The sequence below is a fragment of the Lissotriton helveticus genome, chromosome 6 (genome assembly GCF_964261635.1).
Source record: "Lissotriton helveticus chromosome 6, aLisHel1.1, whole genome shotgun sequence".
Lineage (NCBI taxonomy): Eukaryota > Metazoa > Chordata > Amphibia > Caudata > Salamandridae > Lissotriton > Lissotriton helveticus.
Window position 1 is genome coordinate 1,408,527,913 of NC_136067.1, and position 15,012 is coordinate 1,408,542,924.

At 53.6% G+C, this 15,012-nt stretch overlaps 1 protein-coding gene across 1 annotated transcript in view; it reads left to right on the top strand.

The window, feature by feature from the left end:
- The window catches only part of MTFR2 (mitochondrial fission regulator 2), a 187,643-nt gene that overhangs the window by 103,429 nt on the left and 69,202 nt on the right, over positions 1 to 15,012 (top strand). The window contains exon 7 of the mRNA XM_078647015.1: positions 6,300 to 6,480. Within this exon, the coding sequence (XP_078503141.1) occupies positions 6,300 to 6,480 (181 nt within the window). The remainder of the gene's footprint in view (positions 1 to 6,299; positions 6,481 to 15,012) is intronic.

A 15,012-nucleotide genomic window follows, 5' to 3' on the forward strand; every position in this document is an offset into this window, starting at 1 on the left:
TGCTTGCTTGGGCTTTCAGCTTTTGTGCTGCAGTATTCCCAACAGTACCTCTCTTTTCGAGATTTGGAAGGGGCATACAACAAAGACCACTCCAAGTTCTGCCTCCACAATCCTTTTGAGGTGGAGGTCAGGGATCGGCTGAGAGTCCACCCCCAAACCCGCTGCAAAACTCCTGTTGTTTCCACTACGCAATACATTGTCGTCCTTTTGGAAGCAGGATAAGTTATTACCTGTACGGGTGGCAAACCATTACATCAGACACATTGGTGCTTCAAATTGCCCTACCTTACCTGTGCGCCCTTCTAAATGTGTCACAACTACTTCCGGTGGACTGCTTGTTCAACTTACAGAAGGGAGTCCAGAATCTCTGTTGGACAAGGGAGCCGTAGAGAGGGTGCAGGCATCCAAAATAGGGACTGGTTGCTACTCCTGTTATTTCAGGTGCAGAAGGAGAGTGGACTGCATCCTATTTTAGATCTTTGCCCTCTGAACTGAAGTTTAAGGTGCTCACCCTGACCCAAGTTCTGTCTGCCCTGGGTCCAAGCAACTGGATGGTGGCGTTGAGTCTTGCATGACATCTATTATCAAATCCTCATCTTGAAGTCCTAAAGACCGTTACCTGCAGTTCCAAGTATGCGGCTACAAGCAGTTTCAACTTTAAGTGCTCCCCTTTGGTCTCACCAAAGGCCCTCAGGTGTTTACGAAAGTGATAGTGGTGCTCGCTGCACTTCTTTGGAGATTGGGAATACCAGTTTTCCGATACTGCGATGACTATTTGCTGAAGACAAATGCAAAACAGCAGTTGATGGACAGAATGCAGAACAATGTCATACATTCACCCCAGTACAGAGATCTGGGCCTAAATCCATCGTTTTTTTGCACTCCACACCACCCCAGTTTAGACATGGCCATATGCAAATCAGCCTTGACCCTGTGCCTCTTGGGAAAAGTCCAGCCCGAACTGCCAAGCCATGTCTTTCCTGGACAGGAATCAAGCATCCTAGGACCGGTTTCTGGCTATCAGCTGTCTTCAGCCAGGATAGCTTGACTCCAGTGGTGTGGAGAGCTTGGGACTCACGTCTGAGCATACCCATCCCACTCGGGGTGACAAATGCAAAACAACAGTTGATGGACAGAATGCAGAACAATGTCATACATTCACCCCAGTACAGAGATCTGGGCCTAAATCCATCGTTTTTTTGCACTCCACACCACCCCAGTTCAGACATGACCATATGCAAATCAGCCTTTACCCTGTGCCTCATGGGAACAGTCCAGCCCGAACTGCCAAGCCATGTCTTTCCTGGACCGGAATCAAGCATCCTAGGACCGGTTTCTGGCTATCAGCCGTCTTCAGCCAGGATAGCTTGACTCCAGTGGTGTGGAGAGCATGGGACTCACGTCTGAGCATACCCATCCCACTCGGGGTGACAAATGCAAAACAACAGTTGATGGACAGAATGCAGAACAATATTCACCTCAGTACAGAGATCTGGGCCTAAATCCATCGTTTTTTTGCACTCCACACCACCCCAGTTCAGACATGGCCATATGCAAATCATCCTTGACCCTGTACCTCATGGGAACAGTCCAGCCCGAACTGCCAAGCCATGTCTTTCCTGGACCGGAATCAAGCATCCTAGGACCGGTTTCTGGCTATCAGCCGTCTTCAGCCAGGATAGCTCAACTCCAGTGGTGTGGAGAGCATGGGACTCACGTCTCAGCATACCCATCCCACTCGGGGTGACAAATGCAAAACAACAGTTGATGGACAGAATGCAGAACAATGTCATACATTCACCCCAGTACAGAGATCTGGGCCTAAATCCATCGTTTTTTTGCACTCCACACCACCCCAGTTCAGACATGGCCATATGCAAATCAGCCTTGACCCTGTGCCTCATGGGAACAGTCCAGCCCGAACTGCCAAGCCATGTCTTTCCTGGACCGGAATCAAGCATCCTAGGACCGGTTTCTGGCTATCAGCCGTCTTCAGCCAGGATAGCTTGACTCCAGTGGTGTGGAGAGCATGGGACTCACGTCTGAGCATACCCATCCCCTTCGGGGTATCAAATGCAAAACAACAGTTGATGAACAGAATGCAGGGTCAAGACTGATTTGCATATGGCTGGGTTCAAACTGGAATGGCATGGTGAGCAAACAAACAATGGATTTAGGCCCAGATCTATGTACTGGGGAGAATGTATGACAATGTTCTGCATTCTGTCCATCACCTGTTGTTTTGCATTTGTCACCCCGAGTGGGACGGGTATGCTCAGACGTGAGTCCCGGGTTCTCCATGCCACTGGAATCAAGCTATCCAGGCTGAAGAGGGCTGAAAGCCCGAAACCGGTCCTTGGATGCCTGTTTCCAGTCCGCTGAGGACCTGGCTTGGCAGTTCGGGCTGGACTGTTCCCATAGGGCACAGGGTCAAGCCTGATTTGCATATGGCTGGGTTCAAACTGGAATGGCATGGTGAGCAAAAAAACGATGGATTTAGGCCCAGATCTCTATACTGGGGTGAATGTATGACAATGTTCTGCATTCTGTCCATCACCTGTTGTTTTGCATTTGTCACCCCGAGTGGGACGGGTATGCTCAGACGTGAGTCCCGTGCTCTCCATGCCACTGGAATCAAGCTATCCAGGCTGAAGAGGGCTGAAAGCCCGAAACCGGTCCTTGGATGCTTGTTTCCAGTCCAGTGAGGACCTGGCTTGGCAGTTCGGGCTGGACTGTTCCCATGGGGCACAGGGTCAAGACTGATTTGCATATGGCTGGGTTCCAACTGGAATGGCATGGTGAGCAAAAAAACGATGGATTTAGGCCCAGATCTCTGTACTGGGGTGAATGTATGACAATGTTCTGCATTCTGTCCATCACCTGTTGTTTTGCATTTGTCACCCCGAGTGTGACGGGTATGCTCAGACGTGAGTCCCGTGCTCTCCATGCCACTGGAATCAAGCTATCTAGGCTGAAGAGGGCTGAAAGCCCGTAACCGGTCCTTGGATGCTTGTTTCCAGTCCAGTGAGGACCTGGCTTGGCAGTTCGGGCTGGACTATTCCCATGGGGCACAGGGTCAAGACTGATTTGCATATGGCTGGGTTCAAACTCGAATGGCATGGTGAGCAAAAAAACGATGGATTTAGGCCCAGATCTCTGTAATGGAGTGAATGTATGACAATGTTCTGCATTCTGTCCATCACCTGTTGTTTTGCATTTGTCACCCCGAGTGGGACGGGTATGCTCAGACGTGAGTCCCGTGCTCTCCATGCCACTGGAATCAAGCTATCCAGGCTGAAGAGGGCTGAAAGCCCGAAACCGGTCCTTGGATGCTTGTTTCCAGTCCAGTGAGGACCTGGCTTGGCAGTTCGGGCTGGACTGTTCCCATGGGGCACAGGGTCAAGACTGATTTGCATATGGCTGGGTTCAAACTGGAATGGCATGGTGAGCAAAAAAACGATGGATTTAGGCCCAGATCTCTGTACTGGGGTGAATGTATGAAAATGTTCTGCATTCTGTCCATCACCTGTTGTTTTGCATTTGTCACCCCGAGTGGGACGGGTATGCTCAGACGTGTCCCGTGCTCTCCATGCCACTGGAATCAAGCTATCCAGCCTGAAGAGGGCTGAAATCCCGAAACCGGTCCTTGGATGCTTGTTTCCAGTCCAGTGAGGACCTGGCTTGGCAGTTCGGGCTGGACTGTTCCCATGGGGTACAGGGTCAAGACTGATTTGTATATGGCTGGGTTCAAACTGGGATGGCATGGTGAGCAAAAAAACGATAGATTTAGGCCCAGATCTCTGTACTGGGGTGAATGTATGACAATGTTCTGCATTCTGTCCATCACCTGTTGTTTTGTATTTGCTGAAGACAGGCATGCCTCAGTCATGGCCCACCTCCAGATGATACCGTATTGCTTGCATCTTTGGGGTTTCCCATCAGTGTGCCGAAGTCACAGCTGACTCCTTTACATAGACTCTCGTTCACTGGAGCCATCCTAAGTACAGTGCTGTTCCAAGCCTTTCCTTCACCTTAGTGGGTGTGGGATATTTGGGCTATGATCCTGATGTTTCAATTCATGATTTGGGTCTCGGTGAGAGCATTTCCGAGTCTTCTTGACCACCTTCATCCTGTCAGTGGACCATAGTAGGTGGAAAATGCTGTCTCTGCAGCGGGATCTGAATTCACAGTGGACTGAACACAAGGGGAACTTGACAGATTCCACTCAAGTGTCGGAGGATACTGCTAAGGATCTGCAGTGTTGGCTACTAGACCACAATTGGACCAGTGGCAAACCCCTCTCCCTACCCCATGCAGAGCTAACGGACGTAAAGGATACATTGTTGCTGGGTTGGGGAAGGTGGAGATAAATGGACTGTGTTCTCTGGCGGAGACTCATCTCAGTATCAGTTTCCTAGAATCAGGTGCTCTTCACTTTTCACTAAAAGCTTTCCTCACATGTATCAAGGGGGAATGGGTACTGGTCCTCACAGACAACACCACTGCCATGTGGTACTCCTGGGACAGTAGATTCTGCACCTAAGCAACTGGCTGAGTCATCGGTGCATCTCCCTGGTCATTCATCACCTGGCATGATCTTTAAACACCAGGGTACATGAGCTAAGCCGACATTGCTTAGCAGACCACGAATAGCTTAGGGGGCAAAGGGAGTCTTCTAGCAATGAAGAGAACTCTGCGCTATCTCTGCAGTGGCAAAAATATTGACCCAGTCTGCAAGATTTTGTGCTTTGGCATTCCTAAAGCAATTCTCCCTCAGAGGTGCCTTTTGGGTGGACTGGACTTTGGTCCTCAAGTACGCATTCCTGCCTCTATGCCTTCTTCTCCAAAAATCTGAAGAAGATTAGGAACGACGGCCCTAAGTCATCCTAGTTGCTCCAATTTGGCTCAGGAGAGTATGTTATCCAGAACGTCTGACAATGAGCACTGGTACCTTGATTTTGCACCCTTTTTGGGAGGAGTTTCTGTTACAGCGGCAGAACAGGGTCCTACACCCCAGCCTGCTCAACTTACACCTATATGCTTGGTAGTTAAGCGGCAACAATTAACTGCCTCTGACCTTTCCCTAGAGATAGTTAATGTAATCTTGGCAACCAGACAGCAATCAGAAAAATACAAAAAATCAAAAAAGTGGGATGGACACTGGTAACTGCGTTACCTTGGTTTATTACTTAAAAAATCCTCCTAAACACGGTGAGTTCATTCTATTGGGCAGTATATCTTTTTCTCCACCCTACACTCGTGTTATGGCATAGTCATAGGGTTTGATAAGTTGTGATGTATGCCTACCTCAAGCCTGAGGTAACCTCTGGTCCAGCGCGGTAGCGTCCAGAGATAAATTCAGTGCCCACAAAACCAAAAAATATATAAAAGGCAAGCTTGCATCTGTGAAGAACTTTAATACAATCAGATGGTGCCTGTCACTAAAAATAGTCGGGTATAACACGCGGACTGTGTTACTGGATCCTGTTATATCTCTTTAGTAAATGTCAACATGTTTCTGCTCTCTGTTACCCAGCAAAAGCCATCTATGCTGGACGCTGGGAGAAGTTTGTAGAAGTTGGATATGCCTAGGAGAACACCAAGCAACAAAGTCAGTTGTCCGTTGTTTTACTGTTTTACCTCTGTATAGCACAGCACAGGCTTGCTCTGGCTACTGTGGAAGGGTATTTGTCAGCCTTATCAGTCTTTTTAAGGCTGTCCAGTCAATAGTCTCTAGTTAAATCACCGGTTGTAATGCATTTTCTTAAAGGCAGACCCACCTGTTTCCACCAAAACCTTTTGTGGTGCCACAGTGGGACCTGAATGTGACTCTCAATTTCTTGATGTACACACTATTTGAACACATGCATAGCTGGGTTCTACAGTTGTTAAACCCTAAAGACAGTGTTACTTATAGTGAACACATTAGCTCCTCACATGAGTGAGTTACAGCCATTACCTGTCCGTTACCGTAGGTTGTGGCATCTTTTCATATTCTTGGCTTTCTAGTCGTCTATTTTTTTGCCTCCCAATTCCTACTCTGTTCCCTCTCTGGACACCCTTTGTTAGTCTTCCTCTTCTTTCCAATCTACACCTGGGGTTGCCCCGATAACATGAACTGATGCCTGGCCTATTGTCCATCTGTTGGTTGTGCTTTGTCTTTCAGTATGTTCCTGTTGCTTGTAATGATGTCCTACATCTCTGTTCATATGTACGATGTGCTTATATCTTGTGGTTGAGTGTCCTGTATAAGAAAGCAAAAATAAACAAATAAGAAATAAAAATGTATTCTCTTATAGGTCGCCAGGCGGTACTCCTGTTATGAAGAAGGGGAAAAAACGGAATTCACTTTCAGACCCAGCTGAACTAATTGCTAGTGCCCTGAAGCAAAAATTTGCACACCACAAACAAGACGACTCATTTGGAAAAGAAAATCAATCATATGAGGGTTCTCCATTCTCAAGCCCAGAAACACCAGTGGTATTTATTGAATTTTTTGTTTGTAAATATGGACTTTGGGGATGGGGATGTTGGGGGGAAAAAGTGGATGTATCATCTAAATGCCATATGTTCACTGTTATGTCTAACAAATAAGGGTTCTGGCTCTTATCAGAAAGGCTGAGCCCAATAATTACTATGCAACAACCAACATGCCAATACTGATATTTTCTCTTAAATTCCTTATCTGGTCACACGTCAATCAATCAGGACTTTTGTAAAGCGCACTACTTACCCGTGAGGGTCTCAAGGTGCCTGGGGGAGGGGGGGGGATGCTGCTACTGCTCGAATAGCCAGGTCTTGAGGAGTCTTCTGGAGGTTAGCAGGTCCTGGGACTGCTGTAGGAGGATGGAGAGGGCGTACAAAGGTTTTGGAGGCGAGGTGGGAGAACGATCTGCCTCCGGAGGTCGCTCTTCTGATGCGGGGGACTGTGGCGAGGGTGAGGTCGGCGGAGCGGGGTTGGGGGTGTAGAATCTGAGTCGTCTGTTGAGGTATGCTGGTCCGGTGTCGTGTAGTGCCTTGTCTGCGTGGGTGAGGAGCTTGAAGGTGATCCTCTTGTTGACGGGGAGCCAGTGCAGGTCTCTCAGGTGAGCTGTGATGTGGCTGCAGCAAGGGATGTCGAGGCTCCGGCGAGCAGAGGCGTTTGGAATGCGCTGGAGTCGTTTCAGGTGTTTGGCCGAGGCTCCTGCGTAGAGGGTGTTTCTGTAGTCTAGCCTGCTGCTGACGAGGGTCTGGGTGACCGTTCTTCTTGTTTCGGTGGGGATCCACCTGTAGATCTTGCGTAGCAAGATCTACAGGTGAAAGCAGGAGGACGAGACAGCGTTGACCTGCTTTGTCATGGAGAGTTAGAGTCAAGGATGAACCCCAGGTTGCGTGCGTGGTCGGTGGGTGTTGGAGCTGTTCCCAGTGGGGTCGGCCACCAGGAGTCGTCCCATGCCGAGGGGGTGGGGCCGAGGATGAGGACTTCCGTCTTGTCCTAGTTTAGCTTCAGAGGGCTGTTCTTCATCCACTCAACGACTGCTTTCATTCCTTCATGGAGGTTGGCTTTGGCGGTGAGGGGCTCCTTGGCGAAGGAGAGGATCAGTTGGGTGTCATTGGCGTAGGAGATGATGTTGAGGTCATGCCGTCGGGCGACGTGGGCGAGCGGTGCCATGTAGATGTTGAACAATGTTGAGCTGAGGGATGAGCCCTGGTGTACGCCGCAGATGATCTCGGTGGCTTCGGAGCGGAAAGGAGGAGGCGGACGCTGTGGGTTCTGCTGGAGAGGAAGGAGGTGGTCCAGTCCAGAGCCTTATCTTGGATCCCAGCGTCGTCAAGGCGTGTGCGTAGGTTGCGGTGGCTATCTGAAAGAGACACGTTAGTGATAGATTCCTTACCTTAGAATATCCCCAGGTGTCAGACTGGACCCGGAAATGTTTGCGTAGCAGTACCCTTGCGCGTCGGTAGGCGTCGTCTGTGGCTCCGCGTCCGTCGTGGGCGCCGCAATGACGTCGTCGGAGTACTTAGACGCCGCCTCTGCGTGCTGACGTCAGTTCTTCTTTTTTCCGCACCAGCAGCGCAGATCCGGAAAAAGTGGTTCTTTAGTCTTTTTTGACTGAACTTTTTTGATCTCTTTTGGTCATTCTTTTTCGAGTCTTCGACTCCGAACGGTGCCGGAAAGGGATGCCAGGTTTTAAGCCATGTTAGGATTGCTACCGACTGATGTCGGACACCGACCCTCACCGTCGGTGTCTCCACTGTCTCGGCGTCGACCACGATGACAAGACCTGTTCCGACTGCAGGGCCCTGACTTCGAAAGCTAGGCGGGAGCGGTCTCGCAAGCGACTCGAACTCCGGCAGTCGGCCCTGCGCCAGGAACGGTCCCGGTCCGGACGGAGGTCGAGGGACCGGTCGCGGGAGAGGAGCCCCGGGAGTCGACATCACTCCTCAGGGTCGAAGTTGTCAGGTAAGCACAAGAAGTCGAAGAGACGTCATAGCTCTTCCGACTCCCCCCGACGCTCGCGCGTCGCGGCCGGGGGTTCAGGTGGCACCGCCCACGTGGCTCCGTCGGAGTCGCAGGCGTCGCGTCCGGCCCCCTACCCTCCGGTCCCTGGGCCGCGCACGACGCCGGAGGAGATCGAGCGGTTCCTCATGGCCATGAGGTCCCTCACTCCCCCGACGGGCTCCGTGGTGCCTTCGGGCCTAGCGGACCCGTCTGGGGGCCCTTGCGGGTCGGGGGCTTCGGCCCCGCCGCCGCCGGGTGCTTCGGCACCGGCGCCTTCGGGCCCGGCGCCGCAGGCCCCCACTGGATCCGGTTCAGGATCCGGGTCGTCGCCGTTGGACTTGAGGACCTTCCCTGGGCCGGTCCCTCAGGTGTCACCCCCGGCGCCGTCTTCGGGCGGCGCCGTCCCCAATGCATCCCTCTACCCGGTTCCGGCGCCGGAACGCCGCCGCTGGGCGCCGCTTTCGACGCAGTTCGGAGAGTTCTCTTTCCATGAACCGGCCCCATCATTTGATCCCCCTGAGTACCAGGAGATGGGTGATGAGGAGAATTGGGAGGGGTCTGAGGACCCTCTGACAAGGGAATGTCAGTCCCAGGAGGACTGGACAGGTGGACTTGGGGATGCCAGTGACCTGGACACTTCGCCAGTCACTGGTTTTGTCTCCCCTCCTACCGTGGCTATGGAGGAGGGGGCAACCTACAGTGTGGTTTTGACGCGGGCGGCCAAGGCCTTGGGCCTTGAACTCCCCGTCGCGGCGGTGAGGACTAACCTCCTCACTGAGGTCCTTAAACCGCAGTCAAGCTCAGCTGAGCTTCTGCTGCCGTTTAATGAGGCCTTGTCTGACGTTCTTGTGGGCACTTGGTCCAGGCCCGCTACAGGTTCGCCTGTAGATAGGAACGTGGCCATACACCACCGCCCGGCCCTGGGCGACCCTTGTTTCCTGTCCACCCACCCCGCCCCTGAGAGCCTGGTGATCCAGGCCACCAATTCCCAGACCGCATTCCCGTCGGCTCCGCCTGACAGGGAATCCAAGAGGTATGAGCAATACGGCAAAAAGGTATTCTCCTCCCTGAGTCTGGGACTGCGGTCTTCCAACACCACATGCCTCTTTGGCCGCTACACCCACTCTCTGTGGGATACGGTCGCGGACGTGCTGCCAGAATGCCCGTTGGAGGTACGGGCTAAACTTGGCCAAGCCCTTGTGGAAGGCCGAGATGCGGCACGTTATTCTATCCGGTGTGGACTGGATACCACCGACTCACTGGGCAGAGCGATGGCAACGACGGTAGCGATTCATCGCCACGCCTGGTTGAGATCCGCCAACTTCTCGGCTGATGTCCAGAACACACTCATGGACATGCCGTTTGATGGCCGTCGCCTTTTTGGCGACAAGGCAGACCATGCGCTTGAGCGCTTTAAGGACTCCAGGGCTACGGCCAAGTCCTTGGGCCTCTCGGCCCCACGCTAGCAATCGGCTGCCTTTCACTCCTTTCGTGGCCACGGAAGGGGTGTACCCACACGTGCTGCCAGCCACGCACCGCAGGGTAATACCCAACGCGGTGGCGGCCGTGGAAACCGCCGTGGTGGCGGTCGGGGACAGCGGCGAGGTCAGTCCACACCTTCCCCCGCAGCATCCGCCTCCAAACCCTCCTAGTCCGTGCTTTCAGGCCTATGTGTTGCCAGTGGGGGGCAGGGTTCGCCATCACCTCCTCCACTGGCACACTGTCACTTCGGACAGGTGGGTGCTGCAAATCGTCCGAAGGGGCTACTCCCTCCCCTTTGAGACGACCCCTCCAGCCATGCCACCGCAATACCACCGCGTATCGGGGGATCATTTGCGACTTCTGCAGGAGGAAGTTACGGCCCTCTTGGCCAAGGGGGTCATCGAGCGCGTTCCTGGGCCAGAAGTAGGGTGTGGTTGTTACTCCCACTACTTTCTGGTACCCAAGAAGGGCAAAGGGGGCCTACGCCCTATCTTGGACCTACGGAACGTCAACGGCTTCCTCCGGAAGGAGAAGTTCAAAATGCTGACACTGGCTCAGGTCCTAGCTGCCCTGGACCCAGAAGACTGGATGGTAGCGTTGGACTTGCAGGACGCTTATTTCCACATCCCCGTCCTGCCGGCCCACCGGCGCTACCTTCGGTTCACGGTTGGCCACGAGCACTTTCAGTTTACCGTACTCCCCTTCGGCCTTACCAGCGCCCCACGGGTGTTCACAAAGGTGATGGCGGTGGTCGCAGCTCATCTGCGCAGTTTAGGGGTTTCAGTCTTCCCCTACCTCGACGACTGGTTGTTGAAGGCGGGCTCGCCCCAGACAGTCGTCAGCCACCTCCAGACGACGGCAAACCTCCTGCATCTGCTGGGGTTTTCCATCAATGTGCCGAAGTCACACCTGTGCCCCTCTCAGAAGCTCCTCTTCATCGGAGCGGTTCTCGACTCGGCGCAGTTTTGGGTTTATCCTCCCGAACAGCGGGTCCGGGATATTCAGGCTCTGATTCCACTCTTTCGGCCTTTATCCCGGGTCTCGGTCAGGTTGACGCTGCGGCTTCTAGGGCTGATGGCCTCCTGCATCCTTCTGGTGCATCACGCCCGGTGGCGGATGCGGGCTCTGCAGTGGGACCTGAAGTTTCAGTGGGCCCAGCATCAGGGCAACCTTTCCGACCATGTCCTGATCTCGGAGGGCACTGCAAGACAGCTGCAGTGGTGGCTCACGAACCGCGATTGGGTCAGCGGCAGATCCCTCTCCCTTCCCCAACCGGAGCACGTAGTTGTGACGGACGCGTCCCTCCAGGGCTGGGGGGGCCACATGGGAGAGGCGGAGATCAGAGACCTCTGGTCTCCGGCGGAGTCCCGGCTCCATATCAAAGTGTTCACGGACAACACCACCGCCATGTGGTACTGCAACAAACAGGGCGGGGTGGGGTCGTGGACCCTTTGCCAGGAGGCTCTGCGCCTCTGGCAGTGGCTGGAACATCAGGGCGTGACCCTGGTGGTTCAACACCTGGCAGGTTCTCTGAACGCCAGGGCGGACGAACTCAGCCGTCGGTGCATGATGGATCACGAATGACGTCTGAACTCGGACGTGGCGCACGGCCTCTTTCAGCAGTGGGGAGAGCCTTGGTTAGATCTATTCGCCACCGAAGAGAACGCGCAATGTCATCAGTTCTGCGCGTTGGAATTTCCAAGGCGGCACTTGCTCGGCGACGCTTTTCGTCACGAGTGGAGTTGCAGTCTGTTGTACGCCTTTCCGCCTATACCACTTCTGCCCAGAGTGCTGAAGAAGATCAGGCGCGACCGGGCACAAGACATCCTTGTGGCTCCGGACTGGGCACGAAGGTACTGGTATCCAGAGCTACTCAGTATGTCAGTCGATCCCCCGGTTCGTCTGCCTCTTCAGGAGGACCTTCTTTCGCCGCAGCAGGGGACGGTCCTCCACCCGGACCTGTCCAGTCTCCACCTCCATGCTTGGAGATTGAGCGGCGACAGTTGAGGCCATTTGACTTGCCTCCTGAAGTCTGTAATGTCATTCTGGCAGCCAGGCGTCCCTCCACAAAATCGGTATACGCCTGCAGGTGGAATACATTTGTGGCATGGTGCACAGCAAAGGCTGTGGATCCACTTTCTGTCCCTCTTTCTGAGGTTCTTCTCTTCCTTCTTTCTCTTGCCCAGCAGGGCTTTGCTCTGGGCACTATAAAGGGCTACCTTTCTGCCCTTTCAGCCTTTCTGAGGCTGCCTGATCAACCTTCTTTGTTCAAGTCCCCGATTATAAATAGGTTTTTGAAGGGCATCACACACACGTTTCCTCATGTTCCGTTTGTGATGCCTCAGTGGGACTTGAACCTTGTTCTTACGTTTCTGATGTGCGCTTCCTTTGAGCCACTTCACAACTGTCCTCTCCGCCTTCTTACTCTGAAGACTGCTTTCCTGGTTGCCATCACCTCTGCCAGGAGAGTGAGTGAGCTCCAGGCACTTTCATGTACACCCCCTTTCCTTTCTGTCCATCCGGACAAGGTTGTGTTGCGTACTAAGCCATCTTTCCTGCCCAAGGTTGTCACGGCCTTCCATATCGGGCAGTCTATCACCTTGCCCACCTTCTTTCCGCCACCGCATCCCTCTAAAGAGGAAGAGCGGCTCCACCGTCTGGACCCAAAACGTGCGCTTTCATTCTACTTGGATCGCACACGCTAGTTCCGGGTGGATGACCAACTCTTTGTTGGTTACGTGGGCGATAAGAAGGGGAAAGCGGTGCACAAGCGGACCGTCTCTCGGTGGATCATCTTGTGTATCCAGGCATGTTACTCCTTGGCTAAAAAGGAGCCCCCTGTTGGATTGCGGGCTCATTCCACCCGAGCCACGGCGACTACAACTGCCCTGGGCCGGGGAGTGCCCTTGCAGGACATTTGCCAGGCAGCTACGTGGGCCTCGCTGCACACGTTTGCAAGACACTACTGCCTGGACAGTCAAGTCCGGAGGGATGGCTTCTTTGGCCGTTCCGTCCTCCAGGACTTTCTGGTGTGGTTATTGGTTCGCAGACCCACCGCCGGGGTTGGTATTGCTGGGGTATCTATTCTAAGGTAAGGAATCTATCACTAACGTGTCTCTTTCAGATGCACAAGTTACTACTTGTGTAACGATATATCTGTAAGAGACATTAGTTAGTGATAGATTCCTTACCGACCCACCCATCCTCCCTGTTCTGCGAACCGATATCTAGGGTTAAGGTCATCCCTTTCAGGGCCCTAGATTCAATGGCACCAGTGTTGGTTTTTAACATGGCTCAGCGCTTCTGGTGCGGAAAAGCTGTGTCTAAGAATTGACGTCAGCACGCGGAGGCGGCGTCTAAGTACTCCGACGACGTCATCACGACGCCGACGACAGACGCGGAGCCGCAGACGACGCCTACCGATGCGCAAGGGTACTGCTACGCAAAAATTTCCGGATCCAGTCTGACGCCTGGGGATATTCTAAGGTAAGGAATCTATCACTAACTAATGTCTCTTACAGATATATCGTTACACAAGTAGTAACTTGTGCGACGGTGTCGAAGGTGGCTGACAGGTCCAGGAGGTTGAAGGCCGCGGTTTCTCCGTTGTCCAGCAGGGCCCTGATGTAATTGGTGGCGGCGATGAGGGCCGTTTCGGTGCTGTGGTTGCTGCGGAATCCGGACTGGGATGGGTCCAGGATGTTCTCCTCAAGGTAGTGGGTCAGTTGTCTGTTGACGGTCTTATCATTGACCTTCGCCAAGAAACGGGAGCAGGGAGATGGGCCGGAAGTTCTTGAGGTCCTTGGGGTCCGCCTTGCGTTTCTTGAGTAAGGCATTGATCCCGGCGTGCTTCCAGCTCTCCGGGAAGGCGCTGTCTCGAAGGAGATGTTGATGGCTTTCCGGAGATAAGGTGCGATGGTGGCGCTGGCTTTGTTGTAGATGTGGTGTGGGCATGGGTCTGACGGAGATCCGGAGTGGATGGTGTTCATGACTTTGATGGTGTTGTCGTCGTTAATGTAGGTCCAAACGAGCAGGGGGTTGATGCGGATTGTGGCCATGGGGATGGATGTCTCGGTGGTTGTCGGGGCGGTCGTGACGTTGAAGCTGTCGTGGATGTCGGTGATCTTGCGATGGAAGGTGGCGAGGGAGTCCCACAGGTTTTGCGAAGGTGGGATGTTGTTGGTGTTGGAGCTGGGGTTGGAGAGTTCCTTCACGATGTTGAAGAGCTCTTTGCTGTTATGTGCGTTGTTGTCTAAGCAGTCTTTGAAGGAGGCCCTTTTGGCGGATCTGATGAGGTGGTGGTGCCTGTGTTCTTGTGGGCTGTGTGGCTGTCTGATGTCTGTTCACGGTGCCATTTCCTCTCTAGCTTCCGGCAGGTTTGCTTGGAGGCCTGGAGGTCTTCAGTGAACCAGCTGGCTTTCTTGCTGGAGTGTCTGTTGGAGGGTTTCTTGAACCGAGCGATGGCGTTTGAGCAGTCGTCGAACCATTGTCTGAGGTTGCGGGCGGCGGTGTCGGGGTAGGTGGGGTCGGCGGGTGGGTTCTGGGCGAGGGTGGTGGTTAGCTGGTCTTCTGTGACTTTGCTCCAGCAGCGGTGGGGGATCTGTTGGGTGCGGTGGTGTGTGGTAGGTTTCTGGAAGGTGAAGTGAATGCAGTGATGGTTGTTACAGTAGAGTTCGGTGGTGTGGTTGAAGGAGACGTGGGAGCATTCCGAGAAGACGGAGTCAAGCGTGTGACCGGCGGATTGGTTGGGCGTTGTGTCGAGTTGTCTGAGTCTGAAGTTGGCGAGGTTGTCGATCAGGGTGGTGGAGTTGCGGTCGTTGTTGTTCTCGAGGTGGAAGTTCAGGTCACCGAGAAGGATGTAGTTTGTGTAGGCAAGGGTGTTTGTACTGACGGAGACGGCGATGGAGTCGCTGAACTGTGGTTGGGGTCCAGGGGGTCTGTAGACGAGGGTTCCTCTGAGGGTGGAGTTGGGATTGGTGTGGACCTGGAAGTGCAAGTGTTCGGCGTCGCTGAGGGTGTCGTCGGTGTTGGTCCAGACTCTGAGAGTG